At 44.7% G+C, this 22,829-nt stretch overlaps 1 protein-coding gene across 4 annotated transcripts in view; it reads right to left on the minus strand.

Annotated features, from left to right (window-relative positions):
• NF2 (NF2, moesin-ezrin-radixin like (MERLIN) tumor suppressor) overlaps positions 1 to 22,829 on the minus strand; it is a 64,721-nt gene that overhangs the window by 36,175 nt on the left and 5,717 nt on the right. For all 4 annotated transcript variants that reach the window (XM_057744445.1, XM_057744446.1, XM_057744447.1 and 1 more), the window contains exons 2-4: positions 9,958 to 10,083; positions 7,889 to 8,011; positions 5,761 to 5,844 (exon numbers count right to left, since the gene is read on the minus strand). In XM_057744445.1, the coding sequence (XP_057600428.1) occupies positions 5,761 to 5,844; positions 7,889 to 8,011; positions 9,958 to 10,083 (333 nt within the window). The remainder of the gene's footprint in view (positions 1 to 5,760; positions 5,845 to 7,888; positions 8,012 to 9,957; positions 10,084 to 22,829) is intronic.

Genomic DNA, 22,829 nt, shown 5'->3' on the forward strand with positions numbered 1-22,829 from the left:
TTTATATTCACAATTTGGTGTTCTTACATGAAAAGAACCCCCTAAATTATATAAGCTACAGGCCCCACAAAACCTGGATCCACCCCTGATATAAACCAATCGAATTTAAATTCAAGAAGGGAGTTCACCTTTTAAAGGACTCTCAGAGTCACTTCTTAAGCAGAGACAAATACTTTGCTTATATGTATGAAAAATTAGACCACATGTTCTGAATAGGATTTCACAAAACATAAAGGTCTAATCAGTATGCATGTATAGAATAAACAGATCCCTACCACACACCAGTTACTAAATTCCAGCTGGATTAAAGACTTCAACTTATAAACAAAAATCCATAAAAATACCAGAATAAAATATAGGAGAACATGTGTATATTAAGTTGGTGAAGTCCTTCCAAAAGTCACTCAAAACATAAAAAGGATTGACATGTAAAAAAAAGATAAAAAATTAATATCCATAATACATGGAGCTCTTATAACTCAATAAGGAAAACATGACCAATCAAGTGGAAAAAACAGGCAAGGCAAAACACTTGGTTCACAGAGGAAAGAAATACAAATGGCCAATGAGTCTACGAAAAAGATGCCCCACGGGTGATCGAGGAAATGAAAAGTCTTAAAAAGTCTACTTTTTTTGTCAGATCAGCAAAATTTAAAAGGCTGATAGCATCCACTGTTGATGAGGATATGGAAACCCAGATATTCTCACCACTGTTGGTAGAAGTTAAATTAAGACACTTTTGGAGAGCAATGTGGCCATATCCGTGTACTTTTTTTTTTAATAAAATTTACATGCATAAAATTCACAATTTTAAGCATATAATGCAGTGGTTCTTAGTACGTTCAGAATGTTGTATACAACCATTAACCACTATCTAATTCCAGAATATTTCCATCACCCCCCAAAAGAAATCCCTTGCCCATCAGCAGCAGGTCCTAATTTCCTCCTCCTTCTGTCCCCTGGCAACCACTCAACCTACCGTCTGTCTCCATGAATTTGCCTCGTCTGGACATTTCATGCAAATGGAACCACACAATATGCGGCCTTTCATGTCTGCTTCTGTCACTTAGCGTTATTTAAGTTTTACATGTTCCTATCCTTCAACCCACTTATGCCATTTCTTAGTATCTACCATAGACGGATACTGCTCACATGTGCCCAGAACAGGCATCTTCAAGGATATTCACTGCCCCCATTTAAACAGAAAAATAATAGAAAGAAAAACAAGCCTAAGTATCTACCAATAAAGAGATATTTAGATAAACAACAAGGACCTACTGTGGAGCACAGGGAACTATACTTAATATCCTGTAATAACCTATAATGGAAAAGAATCTGAAAAAGAATATATACATATATGAATCATACTGAATACATACATACAGAATACACACTGAATGACTGCTGTACACTTGAAACCAACACAACACTGTAAATTAACTATACGTCGATTTAAAAAAAGAAAACAAAAACAAAAAGGAAAACAAAAAAAAAGATATTTAAATAATCCACAGCCCCTCCTTTCTATGAAATACTGTTCAATAGTTTAAAAAACTGAGTAGTTTAAGAACTCTGTTCTGACAGTTTTAAGTGAAAAGGGTACACTGTGCAGGATTTCCTCCAGGGTGGTCGCCTAGGAGTGGAATTTTGGGGACTCAGGGAGGGGTGTTTCCTCACTGACCGGCCCATACCATACCCATCACTCCACAGAGCTTATGCCAATTCACAGTCTCTTCCTGCATGGAAATGAGCTCAGAGATTCTATTCGATTGATTGATTGATTTTACTATTTTTTTTAATTGAGGTATAGTTGATTTACAATGTTGTGTTAATTTTTTCTGTACAGCAAAGTGACTCAGTCATATATGTATATATATATATTCTTTTCCACTATGGTCTGTCACAGGATATTGAATATAGTTCCTTGTGCTACACAGTAGGACCTTGTTGTTTATCCATCCTGTATTAATCCTTGTCAATCTCGTGGGTTTGAAATGCTTCCTTATCGTTGCTTTAATTCTTCTTTTTCTTGACTACTAGTGAGGTTGAGCATCTTTTTGTATTTACAGATTCTTCTCATATTCTATAGACTGCCTGTTATTCATATCCTTGGCTCCCATTTTTCTGCTGTCTTTTTTCTTAGAAACTTAAGAGTTCTTTATATTCAGGGCTTTATCTGTAATTCTACTGCTAGAAATCTACCTTAAGGGGAAAAAGCTTTTGCACATGTACACAAGGAAACATATAAAAGAGTTCTCAGTATAGCACTGCTTATAACAGGGAAACAACAGAAACTAAACCTACCTCCTCCTCAGGAGGATAGAAAAATAAATTAGGCTTATTCATCAATGGCTACCATATAGCAGTTAGAATCAATGAGCTACATCGACACATACAACATGATACATCTCAAAACTGACATTGAGTGAGAGAAAATACCCATTTGTAAAAGGATAAGCTCCCCGCCCCGCCCCCGTCCCCCGCAAAAGGGGGATATGCAGGGGATAGCACCATTTACATCAACTTTTACCTCCTGAGTATTTTTTTTTCCTGGATTATTTTAAAGTCAGTCTTTTCCCATCCAACTGACCACCGCCCAAGGTGTGAACCCCATAGTCTCGGCCGGATGACCACCACAGCCTTCTAACAGGTCTCCCTGTTTCCACACTGATCTTACTCCCATCTCCCTCACACTGTCTAAAATACAAACCCTTCACTGGCTCTGCATCACCCACAGAATAAAGTTAAGACCCTTTATGATATGACCCCCTGAAGATCTCTCCAGCCTCAACTCTTGTCACTGTACTTATACTTCACATATACCCAACTTCTTAGTTGCCTTTTGGCACTCTGCCCCTAATCAGCATCAAAGATCAGTAGGAAACAACAAGTCTCCTCTCTCACCAGTCTTTTCTCTCTCTGAACACTAGGAATCTGCCAGCCAGCCCTGCAAGATTGGGGAATTACATATCTTTCTCTCCCAAAATCATTTTTTAATAAGAACACATTTCAAACGCCAAACTGTCAATATGAAATCCAACAGGTGGCTTAAGACATAGCAAGATGGTTTGGTATGTCACGTGACTGGGCCAAAAAAAAAAACAGCCCATATTTTTGATTCAAAAATAACCTAAACTCCTACTAAGAAATACGGTTCTTGTTAACTGAACCATGTGATTAATATTTGTATTTATGCTTTAAGGGTAATTGTTTCTTTATGCTTCGGAATGAACTGTGTCTATATCAGTTGAACAGCTGAAATACTGTAACGAATACATCTGTGCGTAATTACATCCCATGTGTTAATGAGCTCAATTCGCTTTCCCCACCACACTTTTAAAGTTCCTGTCTGCCTCAGAAAGATTGTGGAAGAAAGAGAATATGATGGAAGGAACCAGGATGATGTACTGAAAAGTCTGGACTGGTGTGACCATACAAATGAACCTGGAATTTAGTGCAAGGCAGTGTGTAGTACCCAGAGAGCCCTCTCACGGTGGGGGCAAGAGCAAGTGCTACGTTCTGCAACCTGCACACGAGGGTTCTCACCCTCGCTCCACTCTCTAGCTCTACTGTGCTTCAAATCCTGTCCATCAACAAGTGGGCTACAAATTTCATTTAAAAAAGAGTTAACATCAAGTATTGTGACTTTAGACAAATTATTAATCCCTTCTGAGCCTTAAACTCTTTGGCTTAAGGAAAAGACTCCACTGAGTATCTCAAGAAATATTCATGTTATAACACTTTGTAAAACTGTAAAACACTACAGGTGTGTAAGATCTGATCAATATTGTAATCAGAGGCACTCTATTAATATTAACAGCCGTCCTAGAAGCTGGAAGCATGTTATAATAACCCTTAGTTTCCCAAATGCAGACTTGAAGCCATAGATTACCTTTATTTGTACGACCCTGACAATTTACACGGGGAAAAACAGTTAGAAGGCGCTTCTCCATATGAACCGCATATGCTGTCTGTGAATCACTTTCATCTCTGAATTGGCAGGATCCAAATTAGGAGGGCTTTCCTATAGCGAAATCTGTTTAAGCAAACATCTGCTGGTTCCCTGAAAAGTTATTTTTTCCCACAGGTGGCCTTTGAATTTGTGGCCCAAAATTTATGCAAAGAAAATGTAGCCTTTGAGACTTTAAGTCCTTCAGAGAGAGGTAGTATCCTTGAGAGCCTGGGCCTCCTCTCAGCTGGGGAGAAGGCGTGCTGGAGAGGAGCTCGGTTCCGGGCCAGGAAGTGCTTAGATTTAATGAAAGTGACAACGACTGCTTCATCACTGTCAGGGCGATACTGATGGAAAGGACACATTTTTCCTGTTATTAATATTCTTAATCAAAGCATAAAAGGAAGCATATGTTTTAGCTGAATCCAGGCCCATTTTCTGTTTTCTCAGTTACTCATTTGTCAGGACGGTGGAAGAGGGGAGGCACAGAACGCAATCCCAAAGCCATGAATTCTGCCCTCAGCTTTACCCAAGATTGCCCGAACGACCTTGGGCAAATCGCTGAGGGCAGAGATACTTGCTTTGGTGTCTGAGTCGGTGACAGAGTCAACAACCTCCCCTCAGGCCGGTGAATACTCAGCAAATACTAGACGCGTCATCAAACGGCCCAGATGCTTCTGTTAGCATGACGAGCCCGTACAGACTCTTTATTCCTCCAAACGATAGTCCAGTTACTTTCTGGCTGTGATCTGAAATTATCTTAAGCCACCCCAAAAAGTGGGCTAAGAAGTTGAGGAGCTTATTAATTTCTGTAACATTTCAGGGAAATACCTTTATGGGTACCTCTCACTAAAAAGGAAAACGAATAACTGAAAAGATTAGGCAAAATCACAAAAGTCACTGAGGTGTCCCAATTCTCAGGTCACCTTCTTATGCTGTGGTGAAAGGTAATAACCAGAGGGACCAAGAGGAAGTGGCACGTGATTGAAGTGGGAAATCTGAGGGGCATGAAGCACCCTGGGCGAACCCTGTAGTTCATCTTTTAAAAGCAGAGAGGACAGGGGCTTCCTAGGTGGCGCAGTGGTTGGGAGTCTGCCTGCCAATGCGGAGGACATGAGTTCGATCCCTGCTCCAGGAAGATCCCACATGCCGCAGAGCAACTAAGCCCGTGTGCCAAAAAAAAAAAAAAAAAAAAAAAAAAGCAGAGAGGACAGAAACACAAGACCAGTGGTCTACCTCTCCCACCACTCCCAGTCTGCAGTGATTTCTCTGTGAAAGACTCTCAGGTCACCAGAGGGCTCAGCTGGGCTCGCTGGGGCCGAGAGCCTTCAGTGTCCGACTGTGAGCACAGCCAACACACCCATCAGGGTGGATGAAGCAGGACATTCTCTAGGGTGTGGCGTGGTTCCGACACACAGGGCCGCTGGTCCTCAGAAGATGAGTTGGCAATGAGGACCTGGGCCTTTCTGACCTCAAGGCCATGTTTGGCCAAAGGTGGAGATGATAAACTCATTTTTCCTGGTTAATAAAAAGCGAGGTTGGCTGGGTGAATGTAATTAACCGTGTGTGCGTAATGAGATTACACAGAAAATTCATCAAGCTGTACACTTATTTGTACACACACACTCTCACAAGATGATACAGCAGGGGGACAGTGAAAGTGGTCCCCCAAGTCCACGAGTGCCACAGCACCCCACTTTCTGGGGAAAGTCCCTCTGAAGCCTAGAAAATCCAGAGAAACAGATGACTGCTGTGACCCCGTGACATGCATTAATGCCCAGGAAGAGTGCCTTTTTCTTCTTTGAGCCTACCTTGGCCTGGACGGCGTAAGAAGCCAGGAGCACGGAAGCCTCGGGAGGGCAGTAGATCTTTTCATCTAAAATCTGCTTCTTTACCTGAAAGGGGCAACGGGGGAGACATGATGCTGTGTGCGTGGACGGGAGCCGTGCAGGCTGGTCACAGCCAGACGCTGCAGGGTGTCCTAACAAGGCCTGCCAGCCCAGTCTGCTAATGATTTTCTGACAAAGGGTATGAATTTTTTTTTTTTTATTGTGGCCGACAGGTTGGGAGCTCAGTCCCCAAGAGAAGTTATTGGTAAGATGGCTACACATTAAAAAAAACCTTATCTCTTCTGTTCACGATCAAATGCTGAAGAGGAAAAACAACCTTCATGGTTAAAAAAGAGACTGACATCTGGGTTGTGACGGAGGAGAGCTGTGAACTCGGGAAATGTCAGGGGCGGCTCTGGCGGTGATTGCAGCCTCGGCCCCTGCTGAGCACACACAGAACCAGAGGAGAGGGAGTCTGCTTTTAAGTCTTAACACAAGACCAGAGTCAGCGAGGCCACTGAGTTATGACTGCAGGGAAAAAAAAAACCCATCACTTTCAATATGGCTACTCTAAGGAAAAAGGAAGCAATAAAGTTTGATCGATTAAACCTTTAAGTCCACGTGAGGTCTGGGAAATATAATTCTTAAGCCATAATGTTGAATTAACATATCTCACTGCATTTAATTCCTTAGACTGGGGCGGCAGCTGATGTTCCAGACGTAGAGGCAAGAGGGCTTCCCGAAGTGGGGGCACGCTGAAATCCACACAACGGGGAAGCCAGCTCTCTTTCTTTCACAGACGTCAACAGTCACCAGATTCATAAAAGTAGTAAATTTTGCCGTGCTCAGCCGTGAAAGTGCTCCAACATTTCAGTAGGAGGGGAAATTAAGCCAAAGTCAAATGGAGAATGGGCACTGCTTCCAAGCACTTACAAGAAAGCCATCTCTATAAGGAGAGGACATTCTGGTGCCTAGGAGGTCATTATGTGGTTTCATTCAAAGCAGGACAACTTCCTAATCCTTCGGTTTTAAGCTGCACTACAGGAAAACTGAAAGGGCTTCCCTTTGACATGAAAATATTGGAGAGGGGATACACGGACACACACACACACACACACATAGACACAGACACACATATACACACTTTTTTTGGGGCAAACTTATTTTTGTAAGAGAAATTATTGGGGGTGGGGGTTATTACATTTAACTTAATATTTACTTAATGCAATAATCTGAGGCTCAAACTGATTATAGGAGACCAGCCTATAGGTTTGCTTCGGGAAAATCATGTAATTAATGCCCCTGCTGGGGTCTTTTCCGTCACTGATGGTGGACACACCAGCCCTTCCAGCACCAAGCCCCGTAACTGCCCCTGAAACTCAGCATGCACTCTGACCAAGCAGTAGGAACACAAGTAAAACTCACAAGGTCTCATCCTCATACCAAGCCCCCTGGCTGCACCCGTAGATGGTCAACGAGCTGCCTCTAAACCTATGATTATGGACCGACCTCCTAGTGTCTTCCATTCGATGGAACAATTACTTATGGGATGCCCACTGTGCACCCAGTGAGCCTTGACTTAAAGGGGCTTACAGTCTAATGAGGGAGTAAGTGGAAAATAAGACAATTATAGATAAAGAGTGGCATGAAACATGATGTTTGAAGTACCATGGATGTGGGATTTACCAAGTGTCAGTGGAGTTCTAAAGTCCTGCCTTCATGAGAGCAGCTTCTGAACTTTTGGAAGAGCTCCTTTTTGCAAGACTCTCTCCTTAGACATCCTGGGCAACTACTGAGCACTTTTAAGTTAGCGAGGAGAAAACAGCATCCAGCTCCAAAGAGGTTTCTAGGGAGGGAGCTACTTGTATGCGTTCTTTCGCCATCACACTTCTGCAATTTCATCTGACACCAATTCTCATCACTCCAGTATAGTTTTGTCCTGAAGATTGTTTTTCATTACGGAACCAAAGGGACTGGCTTTTCAGGGGGAGAACATTTTCACCATGCGGAGGCATTTGTGGTCAACTCTGGGCCAGGCCGCCTCTGCTGCCACGCCTGGGAGGGTTCTCTCAGGATTGGGGGTGGGTGGGGGTAGCATGGAAAGGGGTACCTGCAAGAAGAATAAATGTTGTGTGATCTCCTGAACCAGCTCCTCCTCGGCGTTCTCGGGATAAAATTTGGCCAGGAAGTGAAAGGTGACTGGCTCTTCCTTCGAAACATCATGATCCAGCACCTGCAGGATTGCAGAGCAAAAGAAAAACAAGCTAGGTTCACCCCTCTCCCTCCCGGGCCACCATCAGAGAATCTTCTGCAGGGACCGTATAAGTATTTTTCTCCCTTCTAAATTCATGACATTTCCCAAAGGTTGTGATTCTACAGTTTGAAGCATTCACAAAGCCATCTATAACAGGAGGTGATATTCACATGGTGTTTCTGAACCAAATTAATCAATATCCCCAAGTGGTGAGTGGAGTTAAGATTAAGGCACAAATATTTTCAAGGCCACACAGATAGCTAAAAAGTAGGAATTTATAACTCAAAGGCCTTGGCCACTATCCTTGACAGTAGGCTGAAGCTATTTTAATTTTCTCAAGTGGTGGAATCTTCCTTTATTCTCTTGTCTTGCTGCCTACCTCCAACATTTAGGTCCTTACTGGAACGGAGCTTAAAGGTGATGAACTAGATCTTTGTGACATCGTCTAAACACTAACTGAGCAACAGCAGTGAAACATGTCCACCGTGGCAACCCTTTGTTTCAAGGAACCTCTAGAAATGCCCCACGAAATACTTGAGCACAGCCAGTAAACCACGCTGCCTTTAATCTTCTAACAATCTCATCCACCCACTGGAAAGCTTCAGCCATCTGCTCTCCAGAATGAATTTCGTCTCAGGACATAAACATGCCATGTGACAGGGTACAAGGCTCCATTAACATGTGTCATAATTTATTTCCTTTGAGCAGCAGGCTCCATTGCTCCTGAGGCCCCCAATCTAATATCCATTTGGCCAACACTCAGGTACGATTTCAAATTTACTTTGCTGAGAGTCACAAAATGATACTGAAGGTTTTGCTGTCTTTGGTAGATAACTCTCCAGGCTCCTGTCCAAATTCCTGGTCGCGGTACCCAAGAGATTCAAAACAAACCCGATCTAGGATGCTCCTGCTGACACGGCAGCCCTTGGACGTTCATGATCGTTGGAAATTATCACGTGAAATTTATAACCAGCAGGGACCCCAACGTGCAGATTCAGATTACTGTATACATATGTAAACACAACTTGAACACTTGAGTTTAGAGTCAAACTGGTACAAGATAGGAGGCTTTTTCACTGTTTATCATGCCAAGTAGTAGATAATGAAATGAGATAGGCAATTGCAGGGGGTAATTTAGGGTAAGAATTAGACAGTGACTTACTCTGAGATTCAGGGGACTTTTGGGAGTTACTGATAAAAACATACGGCCCTGCTCTCAGCACCTCCACGGTTAGGTTGGCAGCTAAGTAGGTGACAGCGTCTTTGTGAGCACACAAGAACCCACACAGAGGGCAGGTGCCTGAGGCAATACCCATTTCCAAGCTGCGTTAGAACTGCTGGGAGTCCAGACGTGTCCACTGGACGTCAGAAGCCCCAGAAAATCGTGAGAACCAAACAGACATTATTCCTTCAGCGCGGGAACCAGGGCAATCTTTATTCCTTACATCACCTTCATGAGTAAACTGAGTTGGGCCATGGTGCTTCTCAAGAAGACTCTAAAAAAACTCCCTGAAGAACAGGAGTCCCAAGAAAATCTTTCAAAGACATAAATTGTAAAAATAATCATCATCATCATCATCACACAATAGTAATTTTTATTCACAAAGCCTGACTGGCTCAGTCAACGGAACAGCATCAAGCCGGAAGCAATCAGGTGACACCCGGTGACAATGAGGAAGAAGCCAGGGATGACAGCAGGTCAGTCCTGAGTGGTTCTGCGGGGCCCGGGGAGCCAGTGAGGAGCAGGGTAGGGCCTCCCGAGGCCTACATCCCATCCCACCCCATCCCGTATAACTTCCTCCGCAACCTGCCCTTCTCTCTTGTGTCCCTGTGATGCCCTGAGATGAACAATAAGCTAGACACACGCTCAGGGGAAATCCAGAGCCCACACCAGCCCCACTGGTGTCACTGGGGTCCGGGCCCACCTTCTTGTCCATCTTGAGCCAGGCCACCGTGTCCTTGATTGTGTACTGCAGGCCAAAGAACCAGGTTTCCCGAAGCCCCAGGGTCCGGCACACCAGGTCAAACAGGTCCTTCCCCTTCCACTTCATCTGCAAGGGAACAAGCCGACAGGGGAGGACAGCTGAGCCCAAGTTGCGATCTGCTTTCAGGCAAACCTTTTCTCCACGCCCCCCGCTCCCCGGTCCTGAAAGGTGGGGAGGACGTGAAGGTGGCTGAGGAGCACAGAATTCCTCAATAATTGTAAAGCTTTCTACACAAAACCATGAGTGGGAAAATACCAATTACAGCTTAATGGCTTAATCACTGCAAAGCATACACAATACCTCCCTTGGACAGTTCCTTACAGATCTTAATATCCCCAAAGCTGCTAATTGAGGAAGGCTGGTAAACAGCATCCGCATTTAGGAGAGTCGAGCTTCTCCAGTTAACCCCAGGTTGGCTTCTAGGGACATTCATTTCCTCAAGGTTTTGTTGTTGATCTTCTTTCTAATCATGACTCTGCCCTTTGATAAAAGGCTAGCTTTTTAAAATGTAAAGACTAGCTTCACTTGATTTTTTTTAAAAAGCCATATAAGGGAAGAAGTTGTAACCAAAGTCACAAATCATGGGGAAAAAAGAACCATTAGAGACCAGCCAGTCCAATCACGGGTCTCTCCCCATCATGATGTATGACTGAAGCCAAAGGGAGGCGTCCTGCCCACAGCCACATGCAGCAACTTCAAACTCTTGTATCGAAAGCTGGAGGACAGACAGACAGGTATATACTGTAGTGTGCTAATCCCATAGCCTCATTTTCACAAGGACCTGAAGCAATAGCTGTTAAACCCTTTTCTCAGCTCTTCAATCTTGTGGCTAGAAAAGCAGGTTCAATATCATAATAGGGGAAGAAAATACCCAGAAGCTTAGCAAATGTTGCCATCTTGTGGCTTTTAAGTTAAATCACCCAGGACGTTCCCACAGTACCCCTTAGCAGCTGCTTGCCTCGCCCCCAGCGGGCCCCGCGTATCGGGTGGACATTCAAATGGACACCCGGGGACAGGGATGAGCAGGAGACACAGCACAGAGATGGTGGTCATAGATGGTGGATTCAAACACAAGGTCGCCAGACATCAGAAGAGCAAGACCACCTGACTGCAGAGACGTCTGTCCTTCTCCTGCCCTTATTAGAAATCTCCACCCGAGGTCCTGGCACACTCAAGATGCACAATGAAAAGGCATCGGGGAATGTTTAAGGTTCAGAGACTTCTTATAAAAGCAAGAAGGAAAAAATAAGACCTCTAAAATCTGACTAGTGTCTGCTAAAACCTGATTCTACAGAGGATTTTTCAAGCAGGCTTTCTATTTTTAATATATGTGAATGGAAGATGTGTTCCCTAAGAGGAACTCAGTAGGAAAGCCCATCCTTCTCCATGTGTACAAAGTCAAAGAGCAAAGGAGCAGCCCACATGGAAGGACACCAAAACCGCAGTAGACACGGGGTGGAGATACGGATTGGCTTTTGTCCTTCACTGGGGCCGTTTCTCCAAAAGTCCCTTTAGCTCTGCCCCCTGTCCCCTCTCTGTGACTTCAGTGGGGCCCCTGCAACACTACAAAGGTTGAGGTCTTCAGAAATTATTTTGAGTAGAATAAAATAAAATGTTTTATTTTAAAAGGAGGATCTCCTTCCCCTTTTGTAAGATAATAATAATGCTGGTTGGCACACCTGTGTCCCAGTCTGACACGAGGACAAAGGGTTTTTTAACTCACGGCAGGTTTTAATTCCTCTAGGCAGACGTCACTGAAGAAATGTTATTTTGGAAAACTAGGAGCTTCAGGATGCTGCTTATTCTCTTGTTTCTATTTTAAGCCAGTACATAGTATATAAATTATAAATGACTCCCTTGCTACAAGATAATGTAACATTTAGGAGAATTGAAACACCCAATGGCCTAGAAGATCAAGGTAACGCTCCCCAGCCCGCCACGACTCACGGCCGCGGCCGGGCGGGCCCTGGCACGAAGGGGCTGTCTGCCAGCGGGTGCGCGGTGCATCTCAACAAAAGCTACCAAGAGAACGCTGAGTGGATTTCCTGACTTAGGAGCTTACATTTTCAAACATCACCTCGTATTCATGCGGTTTTCCTGTATTCCTTTCTACTTCCTAGTTTCTAAAATGCAAAACTATCTCTGTTGAAAGCAGAGACAGTGTCTTTGTTCCTACGGAGCTTGCGATAAAGTAAAGAGAGGGGGGAAAACTCTCACACTGATTCAGAATGCCTGGCTTAGATTTTCAACTTTGACCCTAAGAATTGTAGGATGTCAAATGGGAAATGAGTTTGAGTAATTAATTACCTACAGTAGACCTGTCCCCTTCTCGTACAAATTTGGAAACAGATTCTTTGGCAGCCTGCTACCGCAGACACTGGCCTTTTTCTTGGTGGTCTACGGTAGGCAATCCCCCCACCCCAGATCACCTCTTTTTCTGCTCTGTGGGGTTCCTTTCGGCTTACTGTCTACCAGCACTCCCCAGCCACCTTTTCCAGTAAGTAACTGGTATCTGTTATCTTAACACTCTTCTCCCACCTTAAAACAAAACGCATTCTCGGAAGAGCCACGTATCGCTCCTCTACAGCTCAATGTGAATTAAAGCCTCTGCTTCCTCTCATCTAATTTTTTTTTTTTTTTTTGGCTGCGCCACATGGCTTATAGGATCTCAGTTTCCTGACCAGGGATTGAACCCAGTCCACAGCAGCGAAAGCACAGAATCCTAACCACTAGGCCACCAGGGAACTCCCCAACCTCTGGACTCATCTTTCAGCAAGCATCACAGAGCACATCCTACATGTCCAACAATGTTAGACAGAGGATGCAAAATGCTGGAAGCATGTTCCCCACCAGAGACACAAGCAAGGACCCAGGTGGGGAAAAGCTTTAAAAAACAAAGGAGAATTACTTAAAGGAAGAAAGGAAATAAGTCTAAAACAGACAAACAAACATCGTGACCTCTGCAGGGAACTGCAGGTCATCTGGCAGAGGTGAAACAGCCAGCCTGAACTCAGGGGGCATGGTGGGGATGAGGCGGAGGAATGACGGGATCAGACCTGCATTCCGGAACATGCGCTGACAACAGGGCGGAGGATGGGTCGGAGGAAAGGAGCCTGGAATCAAGAGGGGCAGAAGGGAGGCCAACTCCTGCCTTGATGAAAGCAGTGGGAAGGAGAGAAAGCCTGCGAACTGGAAAAGCATCAAGAGAAACACCTGAATGTCTGGCTCGAGCATCAGGTGGTTCCAGTAAAGGAGGGACGGAAGACAGGAGATGCAGGAGCAGCAAGTGTCAAGGGAAACAGATGAATAATTAAGTTCTAGACAAAGTAAGCTAAGGTGCCTGAGGAAACCAGGTAGAGATGTCCTAAATACATCTGATTTTAAGTTTCTACTTCTCTACAACCAAGAACCACTGGGCGCAGTTGCTCCCGGCGGTTCTCACGACACCTTGTGGCAGGGAGGTCTTGGGTCGCGATGGGGCTTCCTTGGTGCTGCTGACCCGCCAGTGTGACCGCCTCCTCCAGGTGACCACGCCAGCCTCCAATCCTATCGCTGGTCCACCGCGCAGTGCTGACGCGCGGAGATGATGTGACCATCTGAGGGTCTCCCTAGATCGCAGGCGCCTCAGAACAAGAGCAACGCCGCTCTACTCCCCGCGGCGCCCGCCGACTGTGTACACACGGCATGGCAAACGATGGCTGTGTCACAGAACAGACTTGACCAATTCAAAGACCGGAGGCTCACAAGCCTTAAAGCAAAATGAACTGCCGTTCATCCACTCCTTCAACAAACATTTAGTGAACACACGCTGTGTCCGACCACCAGCCAACGTGCAGGGGATAAACGGGGAACAGAGAAGACAGTCTCTGCTCTCAGAGAACAGGCCCAGGGCGTGAACCCGTCAGGAACAGATAATCACTCCTCTCGCCCCACACACGTGTCAGCTCCAGGTGTGGCTGTCAGCACGACAGCCCTGTGAGTGCCACGACAGGGACTCAGTGCAGGAAGGGACCCCCCAGGAAGAGACTCTCCATCTTAGAAGGGTGGGAAGTGGCATCTGAACTGGTGGGAAAGAGGACTTGAGTGAAGACCACCCTTGGGGATGGAGGAGAGAGCAGGGAAATGTGTTACAGGCAGAGGGAAGAGGATATGAGAAGGTCTAGAGGCAAAACAGCTTAGATGGTCCTTGAAGGAGATGAACATATTGCAGTTCAGTTTGGCTGGAGAACAGAGACTGGGGAACAAACACTTGCCGTGCTTCCAACTATCGTCTAAAAAGAAATCTTGGGAATTCCCTGGCGGTCCAGTGGTTAGGGCTCCGTGCTTCCACTGCAGGGGGCACAGATTCAATCCCTGGTTGGGGAACTAAGATCCCAAAAGCCACAAGGCACCGCCAAAAAAAAAAATTAAAAAATTAAATTTAAATAAAAATAAAATCAATCCTTTGCCGCCTAACTCTGCCTGTCGTGTGAACCACAGAAAGTTATCCAAGTGGCTGTTTTCTTCTTTTTTCCCTAGCATGGAACATAACTCGTACCATTCTAGAGGTACAGGAGAGAAGAGATAAATCAGTACATAAGATGGATGCCTCTGGAGATCAGGGCTTAATCCTTGCCAGGAACCAGTCTAAAAGGCAGAGAGAAACAGTGGTTATCTAACATGGGTATGAATCTCAGCACTGCCACTGTGTGACCTTGGGCAAGTTATTGAACTTCCTTGTGCTTTGAAAGGGGGATAATAAACAGAGCCTGTCTTAGCAGACTGATCTCAGGATTAAGTGCACTGATAACATTTGAAAAGCCTAAGAAGGTGTCACAGTAAATACTCAATAAAAGGTGGTGATTGCTCATTCTAACCCCGCCTCTTCTCCTTATATTCTCAAGTGGCATCATTTAAAGCATCCAGTCGTGTTCCACTCCACGCATGATGGATGGCAGATCACAAAGGGCAACATCAATTCTCATGGCACTAACCACGCCATCACTCACTTGACTAACATTTATTGAGCACCCACTACGTCCTAGTCGCTGCGCTCGGCCCCAGAGATGAATGATGAGTCCGGGACAAGACGCTGTCCCTATTCACGGCTGACAGGGAAGACAGGCGAACAGATAAGGAAAGTGCAACCTGGCAAATGCTCACAGAACAGAGGACTGAGGAACACAGCTCGGGCCTGGGAGTCTGCGGGGTGAGGGGCTTCCCTGGGGAGATGCTGTCTGAGCTGGGTCTCGAAAGCCAGGCGGTAGTTGGTCCTCTGGTGGAGGGGCTGAAGGAAGGGAGGTCACGCCAGCCAGAGGGAACAGCACGTCTGCCGCTTGGGTCCAAGCTGTTGCAAAGTGAAGGAATGTTCTTTGCACTCTTCTGGTATCTGACAAGCAGGGTGACTGTCCTATCTGCAGTACTGAATGTTCAATGCGGTACTGAGTACGCGGCTGCAGCCCCATGCGTGTGAGAGCTCACGCCCTCCACGGTCATTCAGTGGTTCTGAGCAGCCAGGCCTCCCCTAACAATACCTACCGTGTCTCTAAGGAGCCCCAACCAGTGGAACGAGTCTCGTGTTTATTTTTTTATTAAAACATTTCCTCTTCTGACACCTGCTAGCACATAAACCATTCAGGCTTTGCACTTATGCTACTTACAGGCCCTTTTGGAGGGTTTGTCATTTTTCTTGAACAGACTGCCAAAAGGAGAACAGCCCCTGGTGCTGATGAAATGTTCACCTGAACCCATCTCCCACCCCCACCCCACCCCTGTTAAGTGTTCCACTGCTCCACATAACCCCCACCCCCCGCCTCCCCTCAGCCCAGTGAAGGGAGGGAGGCCACAAGGCAGAGAAGGAGCGGTGGAGGGAATGAGAAAGGCAATTTGCAGGAAGGAGCACAGATCTGGACTCCATGGCGTGTGGGCTCCAGCTCCGCCAGCCTCGTCCTCCAGATGCCCTTGAAGCGCGGGGCAAATGGCAGGGAGTCTGGGCGCGCAGTGCGTCGTGTCATGGCTGTGCTCTTGCATTACTGCTACTTCCCAGATCCATCCCGTGCCTCTATCACAGATGGATATGTATGAACTTTATAAACAGGACTAAGTGCTGTCAGCTTGTTATATTTTGTAGGGGCTGGATTTATGAGCTTTACCCAGAGTGAAGTGCTTGTCATTTATCAACCTCGAGTGTTTTAAGGAAACAGCACTAAGCACTTAAGCTCCGCAGCAGGAACGTAGCTGGAATGCAGCACTTTTCTGTTGTTGGAAGCAACTGGCACCAATAACCTACAGGGCTGATCGGGATCTATTAACCGGGGAAGCACTGTGAATAACGTCAACGACATCTTCTTACAACAGGCCACCAGGTTTAGACTCACAGACCTAAAACTACCATTTGTTTTTTCTGCTTTGGCAGCTTTCGCGTTGCACTTCACCCACTGCTTTCTTTGGGCCGTGCAGAGAACTGAATTTGGCGGCCACGTGTGAAACGCCAGAGAATTTAGAAGCTGCAGAGAGACATCAGCTTTACAGAGAAGACTCAAGCCTGGAGAAGCTAGCAGAGAAGCGACATCCGGTTTCATAGATATTGGGCGACAGGATTATCAGCCACATGAAGGATGCTATTTGACTGGCTGTCTACTCCACAGAAAAGGAGAGAGAACCGACGGACCCGACATTCACTTATCAGGCTTTCTTCTAATTAGCTCACAAGCTGCCCCGGCATTTGCCACAAAAACTGTCAAAAGGTTAGCTCCCTTACAGACAGAGCAGCAGAAGGCATCGGGCCTCCCCAGGCTCAAGGCGCGAGAGCAAGGATGGCTGTGTTCATCCCTAATGGACTTTTGCGGTCGTGGCTGCCCTGCGAGAACCGATTCAGAGAAGAGTTGAGAATTTAAGATGTGGACGCACCAGATCCAAACCTAAATACAACTTTTATTGGTCCGTTTTGAAAAAACAGATGCCAAATACCTCCATTTACCAGATAAACACAATGGAAAGAGTCATAAAAATGATTTTGCTGCGCAGCAGTGGATAATGAGTTTCATTAAAATCTATTCTGGTTAATCAAACAGGATAAAAAAGTGCAGTAATGGGGGTGTAAAACCAACCCTCCCCGACTCATACCACGGAAGCAGGTTGTCTCTGTTCCCTGTCACGGTTAAGGACACACACTCCCAATCAGCCATTATTTCTCAGGGAAAAGGGGAGCCTCCAAATACATACAGGATTTTAGCCAAAAAAGACTCGTCTCTCTGCTCTACCAATTGTGATCCCAAATCCCTTGTCTCGATCTGAGCAAAAATCTTTCCTTTCTGGAAAAACAAAACAAAACAAAACAAAAAACCTCAACTCCAATCTTGCCCTGTCAGTTTCTGCCATAATCAACTACAGCAAGTAATTTTCCTCTTCCAGCCCTCCAATCATCACTTTTAGTAAGCCGAATCTATTTAAATTGTTGGTTTTAAGGCCCTCCACCCATTACTTCCTCTCTGCTCCAACCAACTGCCCTGCCTGGTTACAAGGCAGCCTGTGCCCTCCCAGGTCGGCAAACCCACGTGCTTCCGTTTACCAGATCTTTCTAAGATCCCTTCTTCATCTCACCGTCTCCCCCCACCGCCCCCACCGCATACGACACCAGATCCGTGAGTTAGTATGTATACTTTATATGCACGGAAAAATGAGGAGTCTGTCTTTCCCCAAGATTCCTGTCTTTGCTGCAGTTCTGCAGATCATAAACTCCTTGAAGGCAAGGGCTAACTCTCTCTCTCTCTTTCTCTAAGTCTCCCGGGACCCAAGCAAGTGCTGCATACTCTGTGGCCATTTCGCAAACGCTTGTGGCTGGCTGATGATGCTGGTGATGTTGATGACAGCTAAGATGAGCCTTCTGAGTAGAACAGTCTTCCAGGTGATGATTGCAATGCAGCCAGAATTTATATGACACTCATTAAAATTCTAATTGCATAATTGGGCCTGAAGGTATAGGTTCCCCTCCTCCCCTCCACGGGGATACACACTGATCTCCGCTCTCTAAAAATACCTTGGCAAGGAAACCTAAATCTCCAAGAGCCAACCAAGAAAAATTTCCACAGAACGAGAGACCAGTAAGAAACAGATCGCAGCACCTTGGGAAGGCAAAAAATGGAGATTTTAAACTCCGAGACATCTTTCAAAACAGAATGAATTATCGTTTTTAAGGTGGGGAGGGTAGAAAACTCCTTATGTTTGCAGCTACTGGCATGTTTCCTGCCTTAGTGGAGACAGGTTCTGGTAGCGGTCGTGAGCCCAGAGAGGGGCTCTGCGTCCTAAACTACCCCCTCCACCACCCACAGTCTTGGGTGAGCCACGCAGCTCAACTGGGCCTCCGTTTCTTCATCTGTCAATCTGTCATGCCCCCATGCAACACCCAAATTTTATGACGCCCTTAAAAAAAAAAGAGGGGCTTGAAGCTTTGAAAGGCGGCTGATAGATGACAAAGCAAAAAGAAATGATAGTTATATGCTATAAAAGCAGTACAATCCCCCCAAAGCAAAGAAGACAATCTCTATCTTTGGAATGTAGCTCACAACATGAGGGCAATCACGGACTTGTCAAATAGCTATAAAACACCCAAACCTGCTGTGCTGGGAAAGTCACTTAACCTCTCTGAGTCTCAGCTTCCACACTCATCAAGTGTGCTTTCCGGATTAACACCCTCTGAGTCTATGAGCTTGAGATGGTTTTGTATAAACCGTGGAGTACCTTTTTTTCACTGTTATAATCATTTTCTTTTAATCCTTTAACATCCCATTCTATATCTTAAAATCATTTGGGGGGATGTCAATGACACTTAGCACTTAATGTCTGTGTGCTTTCTACATTCTTTTCCCTTACTCAGGTTCTGCCACTGCGATGGTGTTCCTTTCTGCTGATGATCAGGAGTTGACTTATAATAATGAACTCTAATGCAACAAAAATGGTGATTATCAAGCTAATGAAAACCAGAAGTTTTTTTAGCACTAAGCATGCTGTTGATATTCAGCAATTATCAATGATTACAAATGTTTCAAATACTGAGAATAAGAACTCTGTGGAGAGCTATGAATAGGAAACAACAGCAAATTCAGCACAGGCAGGGCAAAGCTCAATTTCAATTGCCTAAACACAGAGTAAAATGAGCAGACTCTGAAACACCACCCATGACTAAGTGTTACCCAACGGATTAACTGCTCCTGCCCTGGACTCTGTGAAAACTGTCGTTTATATTTAAAAGTGCTCTTAAAAAAAAAAAAAGCTCCCAGCACAAGAGAGCTAAAGCATCCTCCATTTACATAAACCAGCTCAGGCAGAACCCAGACCCTAGCCTGGAAAGAACTTTTGAACATTCTATTTCTGTCTCTGGCTTGACCTTTTGATTAAGTTTCACGGTCATCAATGAGAATGACACTGACTTAATGGTGGGAGGCATAGGCATGAGTGGGTTAAAAAAAATGTCTGCAGATGAATAAGAACGGCTTTAGGCTGAAGACTTTTTAAACGTATTTATGAGACTGATTTAATCTCAAATCAGTAGGAGTAGGATACTAGATAAATACATGGTTGGTGAATTTAAAACCACTGATCTGTTCAGATAAGTTTAATAGTGACTCCAGGCTTCAGTTTTGTTCTACCTGAAAGTCAAATTATCAAAATACCTAAAATTATTAGACTAAAACTGGCAAGGTGGGTGGGAAAGCCGTAAGTAATGTAATTCACTAACGGAAGGACAGTTGTGAATTTTCCAAGCGGGGTCCAGACTTGGCAAAGAAACAAAAAAGAACAGTAATGAGAGCTGGAAGAGGAAAAAGGCCCAATTCCTTTAGAAATTGATGTGCTCTGACCCCACCTAGTGGTGCCGGAGTGATTCCTGAACTAGAACAAGCGCCTCAACTCAGCACAGGTGACTGAGGATTTGATTAAGGATTTTTCTCCCCGAGGTCAGCGCTAGATTGGTAATAAATTTTTGCTTCCTAAAAATGTGCTAAACATGTGGACTTAGAATCTAAACCAGACAAAGCACAGACAGGAGGATGGAACACATCATCTTGTCACAAACACAAACCAGAAACCTTGTCACCAGCTGGCTAAAAAGATTAGCAGCTCTGAGAAAACTCGATTCTGGGTTTTTAAGATTGCAAATGCTTTAACTTCTGAAAGTAGGAATAAATAAGCACCAGAAATGTTCTTGGACAAGAATGCAAAACTAGCATGAATAATTGGAGAAAAACAAAACAAAGAGAAAATTTTCAAAATGACACCTAAGGGACAAAGGAATGGAGAATAATTAAGCATGGCAGAAATCAGAAAATCCTGCTATCACAGTGGACCTCAAGCTAAATAGAGACCAATTATAGAGCACATTACAAAAAAGATCCTTAAGTATATGGCATAAGGTAAAGCTCATTATATTTAGACTAATTGTAGAGTCTAGAGGGTCTACAATTATAAAGCCATGGATAACCTGAAGAAGATTCAAAGAAAGTGAAGGAGACGATTAACGGAGAAAATCCACAGTGCCTCTAGCATGAGACCTCTCCTCTTTATTCCCACACTCCCAACTCAGGATAACATAAGAAGCTAATGTTTACCAAGTGCTTACTATGGTCAGGCCCTGGGCTAAGTGCCTGTAAAGGTCCACCTCGCTCATGCCTTAAGACAATTCTATAAGAAAATACCCTTATTCTCACTTTACATGTGTGTCCACTTGTATGTTGGAATGATCTGTAATGTTGGCATTTAACCCAATTATAATTCTGCTTCGGTATGTGAAAATGTTTGGGATGCCAACCAACAGGAGAAAGAGACTTTGTTTTTCAATATAGGATGGTATTAGGATCTCTCACAACTCAATTTCGAGAAATTTTTCATATTCGGCTCTTCTTACTGATAGATTGAATTATTAGAGTAAAATTCCAGCCTAGATAAGAAATAACAGAATCGTTTAGCCTCCTGGCAAATTACGTTCAGCACCCACTTTCTCAAAATGACAAATATCAAATCTTTCAAGTGGAAAAATCCTCCAAAGCATAAAGCCAATTGTGCAATGCAGCAAGTGGTGCAAGAAAAAGATCCCCACCCCCCATCTCTGCAGCAAGAGTCTGAACTGATTAGCATAAGGTAACATGATTCATATGTTAACTACCACTGGTACTGAAATTGAGTCCTTCCTAGAAAGCCACCTATATTTGACCTCAATAAAGCCGAGAATTCCTCAAGTACCATCTCTCTTCTTTTTTTCAAAATGCATCTACCATCTTCTCACACTGGCGTCTTGCTCAGTTAACGTACAACATAAAAATAGAGCAGGAGAGTAAGACTAGTCGCTTCTCAGAGTTCTCTCCATCATCATAAATCAACTACCATTACTTTCAACAGAATATTTGAATATCATTTACAAGGAGGTATTTTCACTGGAAATTTGAGGTTTGATGAGACGCAATGGCTGGACAAATCACAACAGGGCAGTCAGTGCCCACGGTGACCCAAACCTCCTACTTTAGGCCGACTATACTCCCTTCCTTTCTGCTCAGCACTAAGCTTTTCATGAGTCCTTAGAACAACCTTGCAGGGTCAGTAATAGTAGGTCCATTTTAGTGACGTGCAAACTGAGGTTTGGAGATCCTGAGTATCTTATCCAAGCTTTAGTTTAGCTGGAATTCAAGCCCAGGTCTGTTTTATTTCAAAGCCTATGCATTTTCTACTACTGCTTTGCTACTACAGTGTGGCCCCGGGACCAGTAGCATTGGTATCACTCGAGAGTTTGTTAGAAATGCAGAATTCTCAGTCAACCTCAGAACTACGGGACCAGAATCTGCATTTTACCAAGGTCCTCGGCTCACGTATGGATACATTAAAGCTTGACAGGCTGTGTGCTATAACGTTCTGTCTCTCTGAATGTCACTACTATTATTCCTTCCACTGGTTCTCAGTGTGGTGGAGGGAAGAGAAGGGTGTTTTCCCTTCAGGGACACTTGATGGTGTCTGAAGACGTTTTTTAGTTGTCACGACTGGGGCAAGGTAGGGGGTGCTACTGTCATCTAGTGGGTGGAAGCCAGAGATGCTGCTACACATCCTACAGTGCACAGGGCAGTCCCCACCGCAAAGAACCCTCCAGCCAAAATGTCAATAGTGCTAAGGTTGAGAAATCCCGCTATTACTTACAATAGTGTCTATCCTCTTTGGGTCTGGGGTCTGTTTAAAGAAGAAATACTAAGAGTTTTTCATTGCAAAATTATGGCTGAACAAATGTCATTAAAAATTCCTTTCCCTGTGGGTCAGTCTCTCACAACATGTATCAACAGTAACTTCAGTCAGGGGTCTGTAAACTATGGTCCACAAGACGAGTCCAACCCAGTGCCCGTTTTTTTGCAGTTTGAGAGCTAAGAATTAGTTTTATGTGTTTAAATGATTTAAAATGTTTTTTAATTAAAAAAATTTTTATAATATCTTATAATATTTTATTTTTGGGGATTGTGATTTCCCGACCAGGGTTCGAACCTGGGCGCTGGGCAGTGAAAGAGCTGAGTCTTAATCACTGGACCACCAGGGAATAGCCCCCTCCAAAACTTTAATAACATTTCCTTGAGACTTCCCTGGCAGTCCAGGGGTTAAGAAGCTGCCTTCCAATGCAGGGGACATGGGTTCTATCCCTGGTTGGGGAACTAAGATCCCACGTGCCATGGGGCAACTAAGTCTGTGTGCCACAGCTACTGACCCCGAGCGCTCTAGAGCCCACGTGCCACAGCTAGATAGAAGCCTGCCCACCAGAAAGAAGAGCCCTTGCACCACAACGAAAGATCCCATGTGCCACAGTGAAG

The sequence above is a fragment of the Hippopotamus amphibius genome, chromosome 8, assembly GCF_030028045.1.
Source record: "Hippopotamus amphibius kiboko isolate mHipAmp2 chromosome 8, mHipAmp2.hap2, whole genome shotgun sequence".
NCBI lineage: Eukaryota > Metazoa > Chordata > Mammalia > Artiodactyla > Hippopotamidae > Hippopotamus > Hippopotamus amphibius.